This window comes from Saimiri boliviensis, chromosome 11 (assembly GCF_048565385.1).
Source record: "Saimiri boliviensis isolate mSaiBol1 chromosome 11, mSaiBol1.pri, whole genome shotgun sequence".
NCBI classification, from domain to species: domain Eukaryota; kingdom Metazoa; phylum Chordata; class Mammalia; order Primates; family Cebidae; genus Saimiri; species Saimiri boliviensis.
In genome coordinates, this window is record NC_133459.1 from 37,954,530 (window position 1) to 37,969,671 (window position 15,142).

Genomic DNA, 15,142 nt, shown 5'->3' on the forward strand with positions numbered 1-15,142 from the left:
AGGACAGTTGATTGAATCTGGGAGGCAGAGGTTGCAGTGAGCTGAAATTGTGCCACTGCACTCTAGCCTGGGTGACAGAGCAAGACTCCATCTCAAAAAAAAAAAAGTAACAGAAGCCAATATAGAGGTGTATAAAAAGTAGGTGATATATTATGATTACTGTCTTATACATTAGAAAGAAAGATGTCTGTATCTTTTATATCCTTAATTGTGTGTGATTTGGGCATTTTAGGAAAGACATTAAATATATTAACTTCAATTTTCTTTTTTTTTTTTTTTTTTTTTTTTTTTTTTTTTTTTTAAAAGACATTTATTCAGCGTCACGATCAGACTATTACATTTAGCAATCAACAGCATGGATGCAAAAAAAAAAAAGAAAAAAAGATAAAGAAAAAGAAAAAAATCTACATTAAAACCCTTTGTTGGAATGCTTTACACTTTCCACAGAACAGAAACTAAAATAACCTGTTATACAATTAGTCACAAATACAGTCCTCGAGTTTTTTGCCCATACACATGAGTATTTGTCTAAATCATGTCTTCTTTGTAGCAGCTAGGCCCTGCCACCACTGTGCTTGGCTGAGTTCACAAATCTGTTGTAACCTGTAGCTTCCCTGTCACTTCTCTGGCTCTCCTCTCCTGCTAAGCTTTGTTTCCTAATTAAAATCTTCTGCCACTGCCATAGCTACTGCTGCTACTGGAACCGCCATAGCCACCTTGGTTTCGTGGTTTGGCAAAGTATTGGCCGCCACCACCATAGGGGCCAGAGCTTCTGCCTCCAAAGTTTCCTCCCTTCATGGGTCCAAAATTTGAAGACTGATTGTTGTAACTGCCAAAATCATTGTAGCTTCCACCACCTCCAAAATTGCCTCCATCATTACCAAATCCGTTATAGCCATCCCCACTGCCACCATATCCACCACCACCACGGCTGCCACCAAAGCCACCACGACCACTGAAGTTTCCTCCACGACCAAAGTTGTCATTCCCACCGAAACCACCTCCACGACCACCACCAAAGTTTCCAGAACCACTTCGACCTCTTTGGCTGGATGAAGCACTAGCCATCTCTTGCTTTGACAGAGCTTTCCTAACTTCACAGTTGTGTCCATTCACAGTATGGTATTTCTGAATGACAATCTTATCCACGGAGTCATGGTCATCAAAGGTTACAAAGGCAAAGCCCCTTTTCTTGCCACTGCCTCTGTCAGTCATGATTTCAATCACTTCAATTTTTCCATACTGTTCAAAATAATCTCTTAGGTGATGTTCTTCAGTGTCTTCTTTAATGCCACCAACGAATATTTTTTTCACAGTTAAGTGGGCACCTGGTCTTTGAGAATCTTCTCTTGAGACAGCTCTCTTTGGTTCCACAACTCTTCCATCCACTTTGTGTGGCCTTGCATTCATGGCTGCATCCACCTCCTCCACAGTTGCATACGTGACGAACCCAAAGCCCCTGGAGCGCTTGGTGTTTGGATCTCTCATTACCACACAGTCTGTGAGCGTTCCCCATTGCTCAAAATGGCTCCTCAGGCTCTCATCGGTTGTTTCAAGGCTCAACCCTCCAATGAAGAGCTTCCTCAGCTGCTCCGGCTCTTTAGGAGACTCTGACTTAGACATGATCGCAGGGAGAAGAGAGACTTTAACGATGCTTCTTCGGCGGCGTCCACGGGCAGAAAAACTCAATTTTCTTTTTTAAAAATTATTATTATACTTTAAGTTCTGGGGTACATGTGCAGATTGTGCAGGTTTGTTACATAGGTATACACATGCCATGGTGGTGGTTTGCTGCATCCATCGCCCCGTCATCTACATTAGGTATTTCTTCTAATGCTATGCCTCCCCAATCTCCCCACCCCCTGCTATTCCTCCCCTAGTTCCCCACCCTCAAGCCCCAGTATGTGTTGTTGCTCTCCCTGTATGTGTGTGTTCTCATTGTTCAACATGCACTTATGAGTGAGAACATGTTTCGTTTTCTGTTCTTGTGTCAGTTTGCTGAGAATGATGGTTTCCAATTTCATCCATGTCTCTGCAAAGGTCATGAACTCATCTTTTTTATGGCTGCATAGTATTCCATGGTGCCACATTTTCTTTATCCAGTCTATCATTGATGGGCATTTGGATTGGTTCCAAGTCTTTGCTTTTGTGAACAGTGCCGCAGCAAACATATGAGTGCATGTATCTTTATAGTAAAATGCTTTGTAATCCTTAGGGTATATACCCAGTAATGGGATTGCTGGGTCAAATGGTATTTCTATTTCTAGATCCTGGAGGAATCGCCACACTGTCTTCCACACTGGTTGAATTAATTTACACTCCCACCAACAGTGTAAATGTGTTCCTATTTCTCCACATCCTCTCCAGCATCTGTTGTCTCCTGATTTTTTAATGATCGCCATTCTAACTGGTGTGAGGTGATATCTCAATGTGGTTTTGATTAGCATTCCTCTAATGACCAGCGATGATGAGCTTTTTTTCATATGTTTGTTGGCCTCATAAATGTCTTCTTTTGAAAAGTGTCTGTTCATACCTTTTTCTTGCTTTTTGATGGTTTTTTTTTTTTTCTTGTAAACGTGTTTAAGTTCTTTATAGAGTCTGGATATTAGCCCTTTATCAGTTGGGTAGATTGCAAAAAATTTTTTCCCATTCTGTTGGTTGCCAGTTCACTCTATTGATAGTGTCTTTTGCTGTGCAGAAGCTCTTAAGTAAGAAAACCAGTAGCTATAAATTCTCAGATAACTTCCAACCACATGTGGAAATACTGGCTTGAACCTTTTCCCCTCCACTCACCCTTTTCAAGATCTGCCGCTACGGGTAGATCATGAAGTCAAGAGATCAAGACTGTCCTCGCCAATGTGATGAAACCCTGTTTTTACTAAAAATATAAAAATTAGCTGGGCATGGTGGTGCACGCCTGTAGTCCCAGCTACTTGGGAGGCTGAGGCAGGAGAATCTCTTGAACCCAGGAGGTGGAGGTTACAGTGAGCTGAGATCGTACCACTGCACTCTAGCCTAGTGACAGAGCAAGACTCTGTCTCCAAAAAAAAAAAAAAAAAAAAAAATCTGCAGATAGCAGCCAGATTTACTTTTTCCTATCTTTAACAGGAAATGACAAAAGATTGGGAAAAAAAGGAAGGTGAATGGCTTGGATAATGACTATACTGGCCCATGTCCTCTGGATAATTAAGAGCTGACTGTCCTAATCAAAGTCCTCTCCTCCACTGCAGCAGAAGTAGCTTCTTTTTTGAGGCTCAGGACCTCTTGGGAACCTGAAGGGAAGGCCTGTCTCCTGTAGGTAGACTGATCTTGTCCTCAAGACTCTACCCTACTTTTCTCAGTGTGCAGTGCTGTTAGGGAAAATAGGTTCTGCTTGAGTGCCAGAGAATTGAGGATATGGCAGATTTTGTTTCACTTTCCTCCAACTTCATGCAGTAATTATTATTTTGATTTTTAAAGGCTGTGAATTCAGTATTTCTAGAAGTTGCCCTCATGTGTTCATTTTGGACGTGTCCTAACTCTCTAGTCAACTAGAGTCAAGTATTTTTTTATTTTAATTATTTATTTATTTTTTTTTAGACAGAGTTTCGCTCTTGTTACCCAGGCTGTAGTGCAATGGCGCGATCTCAGCTCACCGCAACCTCCGCCTCCTGGGTTCAGGCAATTCTCCTGCCTCAGCCTCCTGAGTAGCTGGGCTTACAGGCATGCGCCACCATGCCCAGCTAATTTTTTTTTTTTTTGTATTTTTAGTAGAGACGGGGTTTCACCATGTTGACCAGGATGGTCTCGATCTCTCGACCTCGTGATCCACTCACCTTGGCCTCCCAAAGTGCTGGGATTACAGGCTTTAGCCACCGCGCCCGGCTATTTTAATTTTTTAATTTTTTTTTTTTTTTTTTTTTTTGAGACAGAGTCTTGCTCTGTCACCCAGGCTGGAGTACAGTGGTGCAATCTTAGCTCACCACAACATGTGCCTCTAGGGTTCAAGCGATTCTCGTGCCTCAGCCTCCCAGATAGCTGGGATTACAGGCATGTTTCACCACGCCTGGTGAATTTTTGTATTTTTTAGTAGAGGTGGGTTTTCACCATTTAAGCCAGGGTAGTCTTTTCTCTTTTTTTTCCTTTTTTTTTTTTTTTTTTAAATTGCATTTTAGGTTTTGGGGTACATGTGAAGAACATGCAAAATTGTCGCATAGGTACACACATGGCAGTGTGATTTGCTGCCTTCCTCCCCATCACCTATATCTGGCATTTCTCTCCATGTTATCTCTCCCCAACTCCCCATCCCCCGCTGTCCCTCCCCTATTTCCCCCCCGACAGACCCCAGTGTGTGATGCTCAATGTTTTTATTTCTTACCCTTCCCAAGGATAATTCACCTTCTTACATATACAACTCCTATACCTCAGTTTACTTATTCTGGTTTAGGCCCCTCTCAGAGACAGCAGGGTATAACAGGAAGCACAGCTTTGGAGCTAGACACATGGACATGTAATCTTGGTCAAGTTAATTAACCTTTTAAAGTCTTAGAGTTTTTATCTCTAAAATGGAAATGATAATAACAGGAAGCACAGCTTTGGAGCTAGACACATGGACATGTAATCTTGGTCAAGTTAATTAACCTTTTAAAGTCTTAGAGTTTTTATCTCTAAAATGGAAATGATAATACCTTTCTTAGATAGTTGTTATTGGGATTTTATGAAATGCTATTTAAAGTTTTTAGCACATTACCTGTGAACTAACAGTTACAATAGATGTTCAGTTAATTTTAGCTTAGATTATTGAGTGCCTTCTAAATGTGCTAGAGACTGGATTATGAAGACAAAAGAGTCTCTACACTCAGAGAATTTACTTTATTTTTTATTTTTGAGAGTCTCACTCTGTGGCCTAGGCTGGAGTACAGTGGCTCAATCTTGGCTTACTGCAACTTCCACTTCACGGGTTCAAGCAATTCTCCTGTCTCAGCCTCCCAAGTAGCTGGGATTACAGACATGCACCACCAAGCCCAGCAAATTTTTTTTGTATTTTAGTAGAGACGGGGTTTCACCATGTTGTTGGCCCCAGGGTGGTCTCGAACTCCTGAGCTTAGGCAATCCACCCGCCTTGGCCTCCCGAAGTGCTAGGATTGTAGGCATGAGCCATCGCACCCAGCCTTACTCAGGGAATTTCAATCTGATAAAGGAAGAGCTTACTAAATGTGAGTCAGGAAATGTTCATTTTTCTTCTCTCTTCCCTATTTTTTATGCATTCCTTTTCCTAGTACAAGGCAAATTCTAGGAGGACCCTTCCTCTCCAAGGCTAAGAGTCTGGTAAGAGGGACAAACTCAGTATAGTTGTCACAGGTTATCAGGGTGACTGAGAGCTTAGTATAGGAGGGATAAAGTCAGCTGTGAGAACCGTTATTAGTAAGCAGTAACAGGATTATTAGCAGCTTGTAGGTGGGAGGGATACCCAGTTGGGAGTAAAGGAAGTTGTCAAGCAACTGAGGCAGGTCATAGGGCTTGTTCAAACTGAATGGCCTGCTAGGCAAGCTTGCATTTTTTTTTTTTTCATTTGTAGTCTTTTGAGCTAATCTCTGGAAACTTGTTTCCTTCGTGCTGCCCCTCCTCCCTCCCTGCCTTCAGAAACAGGATTGAAAGCAGCATTAGCCTGAAGAAGTCGTTCTATTTAGGGAGCTAGAGCAGAGGGCCAGTGATTAGGCCCTTATCTGCAGCGTGGCCTTTTTGAGTGGTGTGGGGCAGGGCTGCAGTGTCTGTTCTGACACCCACAGAGGCTGGACTTTTCTGTCCCCTGGTTGGGTCAGAACTGTGAAGAACCAATAGATGGGCCGGGCCAGCTGAATGAAAAAGCCCTTCATTGTGTTTCTTCAACATTCCAGTGTCTGGTACAATTAGCCAAGACTCCGAAAACAAGTTGGACAAACAAACAAGCAGCCTTCTACTGATGGATAAAAGGATTTCTGGCACAGCTGAGTTAAGTGCACTAACTGTAAAGACAGAGTAGTAGGATCTGGGAAGAAGGAGGGGACTTTGGGATGCCATTCCTGGCTGGATGAGGGGAAAGAATGGAGCAACAAGCAAATGGTATTTTTGAAGCTGATAAAATCTGCTGTGATAATTTACCTGGGAGACTGGCTGAGGTGGGGCTACTCTGTAAAGTAGGTGGAATCATTGGGGAGTGACTGTGACTCTTCTTTTTGGGCAGCTGTGAGTGTGGGGAAGGGAATTTCTCTTTGGAATCTAGGGATCTGTTGGCAGTGGACAGTGAGTGTATGAGCTTGCTCCATTATAGTCGCTCTCATTATGAGACCTTCTCAGTTGGTTAACATTTTATATGTACTTCTGCCTGAGAAGAGGCACACCTGAGGAGCAAGTTGTTGGGCAATGGATACACTCTTCCTGACTTGGCAGTAAACCACTTAGCTCACCAGCTCTCCTGCAACTAAGGTTAACCAGGTTACAAGCTTCTGCTCTGCAAATGGAGGGTAACTCAAAGACCAGTTTCTGCTTACTCGGGCTTACTTACTTCATACCTTGACTGGACTTTTGCGTATGGAGCTTTCCCCTCTGTATGCTCTATTGGTCTGGAAACACTGAGCTACTTTTGAACAGCATGCTATATGCCTGAGACATGGACCCCGTTTTTGGAAGTGCCCTAGGGAGGAGCTTCTTCTCTGACCTCAAGGGAAGAAGGAGGTCAGTAGGAAGTGGTGGGTGGAGCCACTTCTCTGTTCTGCTGTCTCCTTTCCACACCTCAAAGCCCTTTTTGAGGAACTGCGAAGGGTGCACAGGCCACTAGCTGGAGATTCTTTGATACACCCTCCTTTTAGGTGGGTTCAGCAGACACAGGGGCGCCATGTGGCCAAGTTACCAAGATGAACACGAGTTCAACGCCCACCTGGTTTGTCGCATGTGCTGTATGGGTTAGTATGTGAAGTTTTTTTTTTCCTTGTCCGGTCCTGAGGATCCCAAATAGACCTTGCTCACATTGACTCATAGGAATGTATGAGCTTTGAAGCCTTGTGGTATTACAACCTTTAGGCTTGTTAAAATGTGCAGTGAAATAGATTAGGGTGTCCTACTTCCTGGGGAACTTCTTAAGCTTGCAGTAACTGGCAGTTAAGAGCCCAAGCTTTGAGTGTAGGACTATTTTATAGAGACTGAATTCATGCTCATGCTTCTGCCTGTATCAGGAAACCACTTTTAAGGTATGTTGTATAGAGCTGAAAATCCAGAGTGTATTTTTAGCAGACGTCAGTTGGTTACGGAATCTACCTCAGAGCAGACTGAGGGAGTGGGAGGTGGAAGGGAGGAGTCATGGCCTAAGTTTCCTCTTTGGGGCTTATTGCTAGTTCTCCTACATGTTCCTCTGCCAGCTGTGACAGAGAAAAAAGCTCAAAGATATCTGGGGACAGGGACCTAAATAAGAGAGGTTAGAGAAAGAGTCATGTTAGCTGTAACTTAGATTTTGATAAGGCATCATTAAATAATGATTGTTTAAGTAATGTCCTGTGGCCTTGAACAAGTGACTTAATCTTTTTGGCCGTAGGTTTCCAAACTGTAGGGTGTACAAACGGGTGCTAGACTGAGAAACATTAACTCTCTGTAAAATGAAAAAAATATAAAGAAAATGTAGTGTGTCTTTCATAAAGCTAAACCAGGGTTATCTTTTATTCTGAAACTGTCTTTCCTACTTTTTAATGTAAAAATATCCTTTATTTTATGAAATAATTGTTACTACATGGTAGTGTGTTTTTAAGATATCCTTAGCAAAATAAAAAGTTGACAACTTCTGTTAGGCTTTCTGATTTATTGTGGAACATGTATTGGTCTATGAAATCTAAGTTTGGGAGTCACTGGTTTGGTAATCCACTATCTTTTGATTTTATACTTTGAGTCTTTAACATGGAGCAAACTTGTGACCCAAATAGGCAGATTTTCATTAAAATAGAAATAACTGGTTGTTTGATGAAGAGGAGATCTTAGAAAAATCTCAGAAGGAGCGCGACAAAACTAGGTTCTGATCAGTCCAAGTATTTAGGTGCTTTTTGAGGAAAAGAAGCTGCCACAGCAATAATGCTTGGGGCACACGGAGGGGCAATTTTAGTGTCTTACCTTTTTATCTTTCCTGGATCATTGAAATTTCTTCCCTGGGACCTAGAAGAAAGAATTGCCTGTATCCAAAAGTGTTTGGAGATAAACGTATAGCAGAAGGTCCTTTTCTGTAACCAACAGAGAAATAGTCCAAAATCTTTATTGAAAGTTTCAGGGCAAAAACAGAATAGCCCCATCTCTCCCTAACCCACATAATCCCCTAAAGGCATTGTAGCCTAAGCTAAGAAAATGGGTTTGGCACCAACTGTCTTCCTGGGGTTTCTACTCCACCACTTAACAGCTATATAAACTGGGAACATTGCTTAGCCTTTCTCTAGCTTGGTTTTCTTGTTATTTATTTATTTACTTTCCTTTTTTTCATATCACTGTAAAATAATATCACTTGTATAGGGAGAATGGATGAAGATTAGCAGTGGATTTTCGTGTTATATACTTTCCACACTATATTAATTCTATAACTACCAGCTAGCATTTGTTAAGTTATTACGTGAGAGAGACTGGGCTAATTGCTTTCATATCATATACTCCTCACAATCAATCACTCCATGATTTAGGGTCTATTTTATTTTATTTTATTTTTGAGACAGAGTCTTACTCTGTTGCTCAGGCTAGAGTGCAGTGGCATGATCCTCCACCTCCTGGGTTCAAGTGATTCTCCTGCCTCAGACTCCCAAGTAGCTGGAATTACAGGTGTGTGCCACTACCCCTGGCTAATTTTTGTACTTTTTTTTTTTTTTTTTTTGAGACAGAGTTTCGCTCTTGTTACCCAGGCTGGAGTGCAATGGCACGATCTAGGCTCACCGCAACCTCCGCCTCCTGGGTTCAGGCAATTCTCCTGCCTCAGCCTCCCGAGTAGCTCGGACTGTAGGCACGCACCACCATGCCCAGCTAATTTTTGTATTTTTAGGAGAGACGGGGTTTCACCTTGTTGACCAGGATGGTCTCGATCTCTTGACCTTGTGATCCACCCGCCTCAGCCTCCCAAAGTGCTGGGATTACAGGCGTGAGCCACCGCACCCGGTGATTTTTGTACTTTTAGTGAAGATGGGGCTTTCACCATATTGGCAGGCTGGTCTCCAACTTCTGACCTCAAGTGTTTCACCCACCTCGGCCTCCCATAGTGCCGGGATTCTAGGCGTGAACCACCACACCCAGCAGAAATACGGTAAAATGTTAATTTTGCATTGAAGCTTCAACAGTTGTCTCTTCCTTAAAACCTCAAATCTCAATCCTCATTGGTACTTTCTTGGCCTACACCAATCATTGTTGATAGATGCCTTTCATGAATCCCTATTATAATTAGTACTTCTTTTACCTTGATTATATAGGACTGCATTGTATTGTCTTCTAATAATTTTATGGAGGTTAAAAGTCTATGATCTGACAGACTTGGAGTTGAATCTCAATTCTGTATACTGTGTGACTTTGGGAAAATTACTAACAAGTCTTTCTGAGCATGAATTTGCTGAACTATAAGCATACTTGATAGAGTTGTGAGGACTGTCAAATACTAAATGAGATAGGCTTCAACGCAGTGCCTGACAATAAATGCAATAAATATCAAGGTCTACTTACCTTCCAAAGTAAACTTGTAGCGTTCTGAGGATAGCAATTGTTTATAAGGCTGGTGCCATTATACATTATTGCGAAGCACATTTTAATTGTGTGACCTCCAATTTAGCCTGCTTCCTTTGTGCTCACTTTGGAAACATTAAGTGGTACAAAATCCCCTGGATCCAGATGTGGTACGGAGAATTTAGGAAAGCTGAATCTGTAGAGAGAATATCTGAGTGGGAATTCCTGCTCCTTGCTGAAAAGCAGCCTTTTTTTTTTTTTTTTTTTGGAGACAGAGTCTCACTCTGTCACCCAGGCCCAAGAGCAGTGGCACCATCTCAGCTTACTACAACCTCTGCCTACTTGGTTCAAGCAGTTCTCCTGACTCAGCCTCCCAAGTAGTTGGGATTACAGGTTTGTGCTCCCATTCCCAGCGAATTTTTGTATTTTTAGTAGAGATGGGGTTTCACCATGTTGGTCAGGCTGGTCTTGAACTCCTGACGATCCACCCAGCTTGGCCTCCCAAAGTGCTGGGATTACAGGCTTGAGGCACAGTGCCCAACCTGAAAACGCCATCTTAATGTGTCCTTGTGGCTATAACCTTGACACCTAGAGGACTCTCATTATATATTTGTTAAATGAATATTTTTCAATACCTATTGTTGTCTTAAATGTTGGATAGTTAATGAAAAAAATTCATTTTTGAGATAGAGTTTTGCTCTATTGCCCAGGCTAGAGTGCAGCGACACAATCTGAGCTTGCAACCACCACCTGCCAGGTTCAAATGATTTTTCTGTCTCAGCCTCTTTTTTTTAAAATATTTTTTTGTTTTGTTTTTTTTAAGATGGGGTTTCACCATGATGGCCAGGCTGGTCTTGAACTCCTGATCTCAGGTGACCTACCCACCTCGACCTCCCAAAGTGCTAGGATTACAGGCATAAGCCACTGCGCCCAGCCTCTGTCTCAGCCTCTTGAGTAGCTGGTATTACAGGAGCGCACCACCATGCCTGGCTAATTTTTGTACTGTTAGTAAAGATGGGGCTTCACTGTATTAACTAGGCTGGTCTCGAACTCCTCCTGACCGCAATTGATCTGCCTGCCTCAGCCTCCTGAAATCCTGGGATTATAGGTGTGAGCCACTGTGCCTGACCTTTAATGATTTTTTTTTTTTTTCTTTTTTTTGAGACAGAGTCTCACTGTCACCAGGCTGGAATGCAGTGGTGTAATCTTGGCTCACTGCAACCTCTGCCTCCTGGGTTCAAGCGATTCTCCTGCCTCAGCCTCCCAAGTAGCTGGCACTGCATGTGCATGCTACCGTGCCTGGCTAACTTTTTTTTTTTTTTTTTTTTTTTTTTTAAAGTAGAGTTTAGGGTTTCCCCATGTTGGCCAGGATGGTCTTGAACTCCTGACCTCAAGTGATCCACCCACCTCAGCCTTCCAGAGTGCTAGGATTGCAGGGGTGAGCCACTGGGCCCGTTTGGCCTTTAATGAAGTTTAAAGCATGGATCTTGTCTTGAAAGAGCTCAGTTCAGATACAGAAATAGTCTTACATACAGAGATCTCTAATAATAGGGTTTATATGCTTAGTGCTAAGTAAACTGAAGAAATAAGTGCCATAGCCATCCAAAGGTGGCTGACATGTCTGGAAACGTGTAACAGAAGCAAGACTTCAGCTGTACTTAGAAAGGAGGCTCTAAGTTAGATAAGCTCCAAGAGAAGAGGGTAGATATTTCAGTTGGGGGAAAGGATGAACAAAGGCAGGGATGCAAGAAAGGTATGTTTCCAAATAGTAAGGAGATTGAAATGGTTGCAGTTGAGTCATGAAGGGGAGAGTCTAGAGATAAAGTTGAAAGAGTTAGATTGTAAATCTCTTCAGGTTGAGACCAGGTGTTTATCTCCTTTAACAACCTAAAACTAGTGAATAAAAACTGGAATTGAATTTTATTGGGCGAAGTGGTGATTAGGAAGATTTGTCAAAATAGAGTTACCAGTTGTTAACTCCAATTCCTTATCTTCAGTTCTGACAGCTCTTCTGAACTCTAGAGCAAAGATTCCAATTGTCTTTGAGAAGATCCTCCTAACAACTTGATTTTTTTTTTTGGACACAGAGTCTTACTCTGTCACCAGGCTGGAGTGCAGTGGCTTGAACTCCACCTCCCGGGTTCAAGCTATTATCCTGCCTCAGCCTCCCAAGTAGCTGGGACTATAAGCATGCGCCACCACACCCAGCCAAGTTTTATATTTTTAGTAGAGATGCGATTTCATCACGTTGGCCAGGATGGTCTTGATCTCTTAACCTCGATCCGGCCTCCTCAGCTTCCCAAAGTTCTGGGATTACAGGTGTGAGCCACCTGCTCCTTGCTGGCACACCTCATTTTTTGTCTTCTACTTTACCCAGTGTGCCCTCACCAAATAATTGCCTCCTTCTGTTTTCATTATCTTGAAGTTCCACTCTCTTCCTGGTTGCTCTGGCCAGAAACAAGAGAATTGTCTTGAACTCTGCCACTCCTTACAAAGGCTATTTAAAATAGCTAAAGGCTATTGTTTCTACCTCTACATTGTCATAAAGATCTACCTGCCCTCTTCTTTGCATTCCTGCTGTCTCTGCCCTAATTCATGCTGTTAAGCTTTCTTTCCTGGTCTGTCACTGTAGATTTCTAACTTGTTCTTCTTCATCTTAGTGTTTTTCTGGTATAATGTGGCCCTCAGTCCAATGCCAGATTAGTCTTCCCAAAACATACTCTGGGTCAGAAAATTTCAGTGGTTCTGCTTAATTAAGTACATACTCCTTACTCTAGCTTTCCTGGGTCTTTTGTGATGTCAGCTAGCTGTCATTAGCCTGGTTGCTCATCACATTGCTAACTTCATGGTATAGTTATATGTGCAATAGCCATACCGTTTCCTAAAACACATCCTGTATACTTACATGTCTCCAAATCACTACTTGTGCTTTGTAAATTAAAAACAAACAAATTAATAAAAAATTTTTTTAGACAGGGTCTTGCTGTCACCCAGGCTGGAGGCAGTGGCACAATCTTGGCCCATTGCAACCTCTGCCTCCTGGGCTCAAGTGATCCTTCCACCTCAGCCTCCTGAGTAGCTGGGACCACAGGCAGCCACCACACCTGGCTTATTTTTGTATTTTTTGTAAAGACAGAGTTTTGTCATGTTGCCCAGGCTGGCCTTGAACTCCTGAGCTCAAATGATCCACACACCTTGGCCTCCCAAAATGCAGGGATTATAGGTGTTAGCCACTGTGCCCAGCCTACTTACACTTTTTTTTAGCTTGGAATTTCTTAACCCCTTTTTGGGCTGCCAGAATCCTACTTGTCATCCAAGGTTTACTTCAGACACCATTCACTTCTTGGCCTTTTGTTGTCTAGGATCAGATACAGTTCTGCCACACCTTCCATAAATCTCCTACCTCTCTGTGGGGATTAATCAACTCTGTGCTTGTGCTATAGTGTCAGTTTGTACAGCTTGTATTTGATGTGTTATTTGCTTGGTGTTATTATTAATAATTTACGTGTTGGTCTCTACCACTAGATTGTAAACTTCATGAGATCACAAAACAGGCCTATTCCAACTCTACTTCCCTTCTATGTCAGCTGTGGGATATCCTTTTTAGATTTTCAGGTGGTTGGTGTTTCTGGGCTTCTTGAAGCACTTTAATTTTTCTGTGGCCTTTGGAAACAGCAGAGGCTCTTCTTTCACTTCCTTTTTGAATGATTCATAATGCACTGGGACTATGTGGGTAGGCTATGTTGAATCAAAACATAGAACTTTGCACCTCAAATGCAGGCTTTCATTTGACGTCAGGCCTACTCTCAAATTGCTCCTAATAAAGTAGGACGGATAAACAAGTAAACAGTGATACCCTGCAGTAAGCACCCAAACTAGTGTGTGTAACAGATGGGAAAAGCTCCTGGAGACAGGGATAATTGAGTTGAATGTTGAATAATGAATAGTCAGAGAAGGGGAGAGCTATATTCACAGAGTATGTGCAAAGGCATGGAACAGAGAGAAAGCCTGCCCCATTTGGGGGATATTTTAAAAATAAGGCTGGAAGTTTTTATGGAAGGGTAGAGAGATGAGTGGTAGATAGATAATTCCATCATAATGGATCTTAGCTCCCAAGCTAAAAAGTTTGAATGTTATCCTGAATGGAAGCATCAGGCTTTGGAATTGGGTAGAGCTAGATTTAAGTTTGACTTCATGACTTACCTTGTGATCTTGGGCAAGCTGCTTAATCTGCCTAGACTTTATTTTTTCTAGTAACATAATATTTAACTTACAGGGTTGTTGAACATTAGAAAGAATAGATATAAGGTGCTTAACACATAAGTAGGTGTTAAATAAACGCTATTTAAGTTCTCTCTCTCTCTTTTTTTTTTTTTTTAAAAGAGATTGAGTCTCACTCTGTCACCCAGGCTGGAGGAGTTCAGTGGTGCGATCTTGGCTCACTGTGACCTCCGCCTCCTGGGTTCAAGTGATCCTCCTGCATTGGACACCCATGTAGTTGGGATTTTACAGGTGCCTATATATGTATAAATTAGCCTGGCTAATTTTTTATTTTTAGTAGAGACAGGGTTTTACCATGTAGGCCAGGCTGGTCTCAAACTCCTGACCTCAAGTGATCCGCCTGCTTCAGCCTCCCAAAGTGCTGGGATTACAGGTGGGAGCCACTGCACCCAGCCTAAATGCCAACTGTTAATAATATTGGGAGAATAAGGGCTCACTGAAGGATTTTTAAGGTGAACAGTGCTGACACCATTGAGAAGGATGCATTATAGCAGGGATATCTGTCAGAAGAAGGAGAAAGGAAGAGTTCAGTTTTAGACAAGTTGAGTTTGAGATGAGCATGAAAGTTTTAGGAGGCCATTGGATATATGAGTGGTAAAGGCCTGAGCTAAGGATACTGATTTGGAAATTATCAGTGTATAGGTCATAGCTGAAACCGTGAATGTTCATTAAAGCATTAAGGCAGAATGTAGAGAATAGATGTTTTTAATTTTTATTGAAAAGCTATGGCCAGGCACAGTGGCTCATGCCTGTAATCCCAGCACTTTGGGAGGTCAAGGCGGGTGGATCACAAGATCAAGAGATCGAGACCATCCTGACCAACACAGTGAAACCCTGTCTCTACTAAAAATAGAAAAATTAGCTGGGCATGGTGGCGTGCGCCTGTAGTCCCAGCTACTTGGGAAGCTGAGGCCGGAGAATTGCTTGAACCCGGGAGATGCAGGTTGCAGTGAGCTGAGATGGCGCCACTACACTCCAGCCTGGCACCTGGCGACAGAGGAAGACTGTTTCAAAAAAAGAAAAGCTATGGATTTTTTCCCCCTCCCATATGGCACAAAACATTTTGCATAGGCCGGGCGCGGTGGCTCATGCCTGTAATCCCAGCGCTTTGGGAGGCCGAGGCGGGTGGATCACGAGGTCAAGAGATCGAGACCATCTTGGTCAACATGGTGAA

At 42.5% G+C, this 15,142-nt stretch overlaps 2 protein-coding genes across 10 annotated transcripts in view; one reads left to right on the top strand and one right to left on the bottom strand.

Annotated features, from left to right (window-relative positions):
- LOC101042315 (microtubule actin crosslinking factor 1) overlaps positions 1–15,142 on the top strand; it is a 393,287-nt gene that overhangs the window by 105,678 nt on the left and 272,467 nt on the right. The window contains exon 1 of one of the 9 annotated variants that reach the window (XM_074380576.1): positions 4,313–5,970. The exons of 6 other annotated variants lie outside the window; for them this stretch is intronic. Coding sequence is in view for 2 of the 3 variants with exons in the window: in XM_074380573.1 (XP_074236674.1) it covers positions 6,854–6,920 (67 nt within the window). In the remaining variant the exon portion in view is untranslated. Of the gene's footprint in view, positions 1–4,312; positions 5,971–6,047; positions 6,082–6,102; positions 6,921–15,142 lie in introns of those variants that run through there. 2 more of the 9 variants (XM_074380575.1, XM_074380573.1) reach the window with 2 other exon arrangements.
- On the bottom strand, positions 308–1,678 carry LOC120366786 (heterogeneous nuclear ribonucleoprotein A1-like). Its single transcript, XM_039475905.2, has one exon. It carries the CDS (start codon positions 1,621–1,623, stop codon positions 661–663), a length of 963 nt encoding a protein of 320 aa, XP_039331839.2. The 5' UTR covers positions 1,624–1,678; the 3' UTR covers positions 308–660.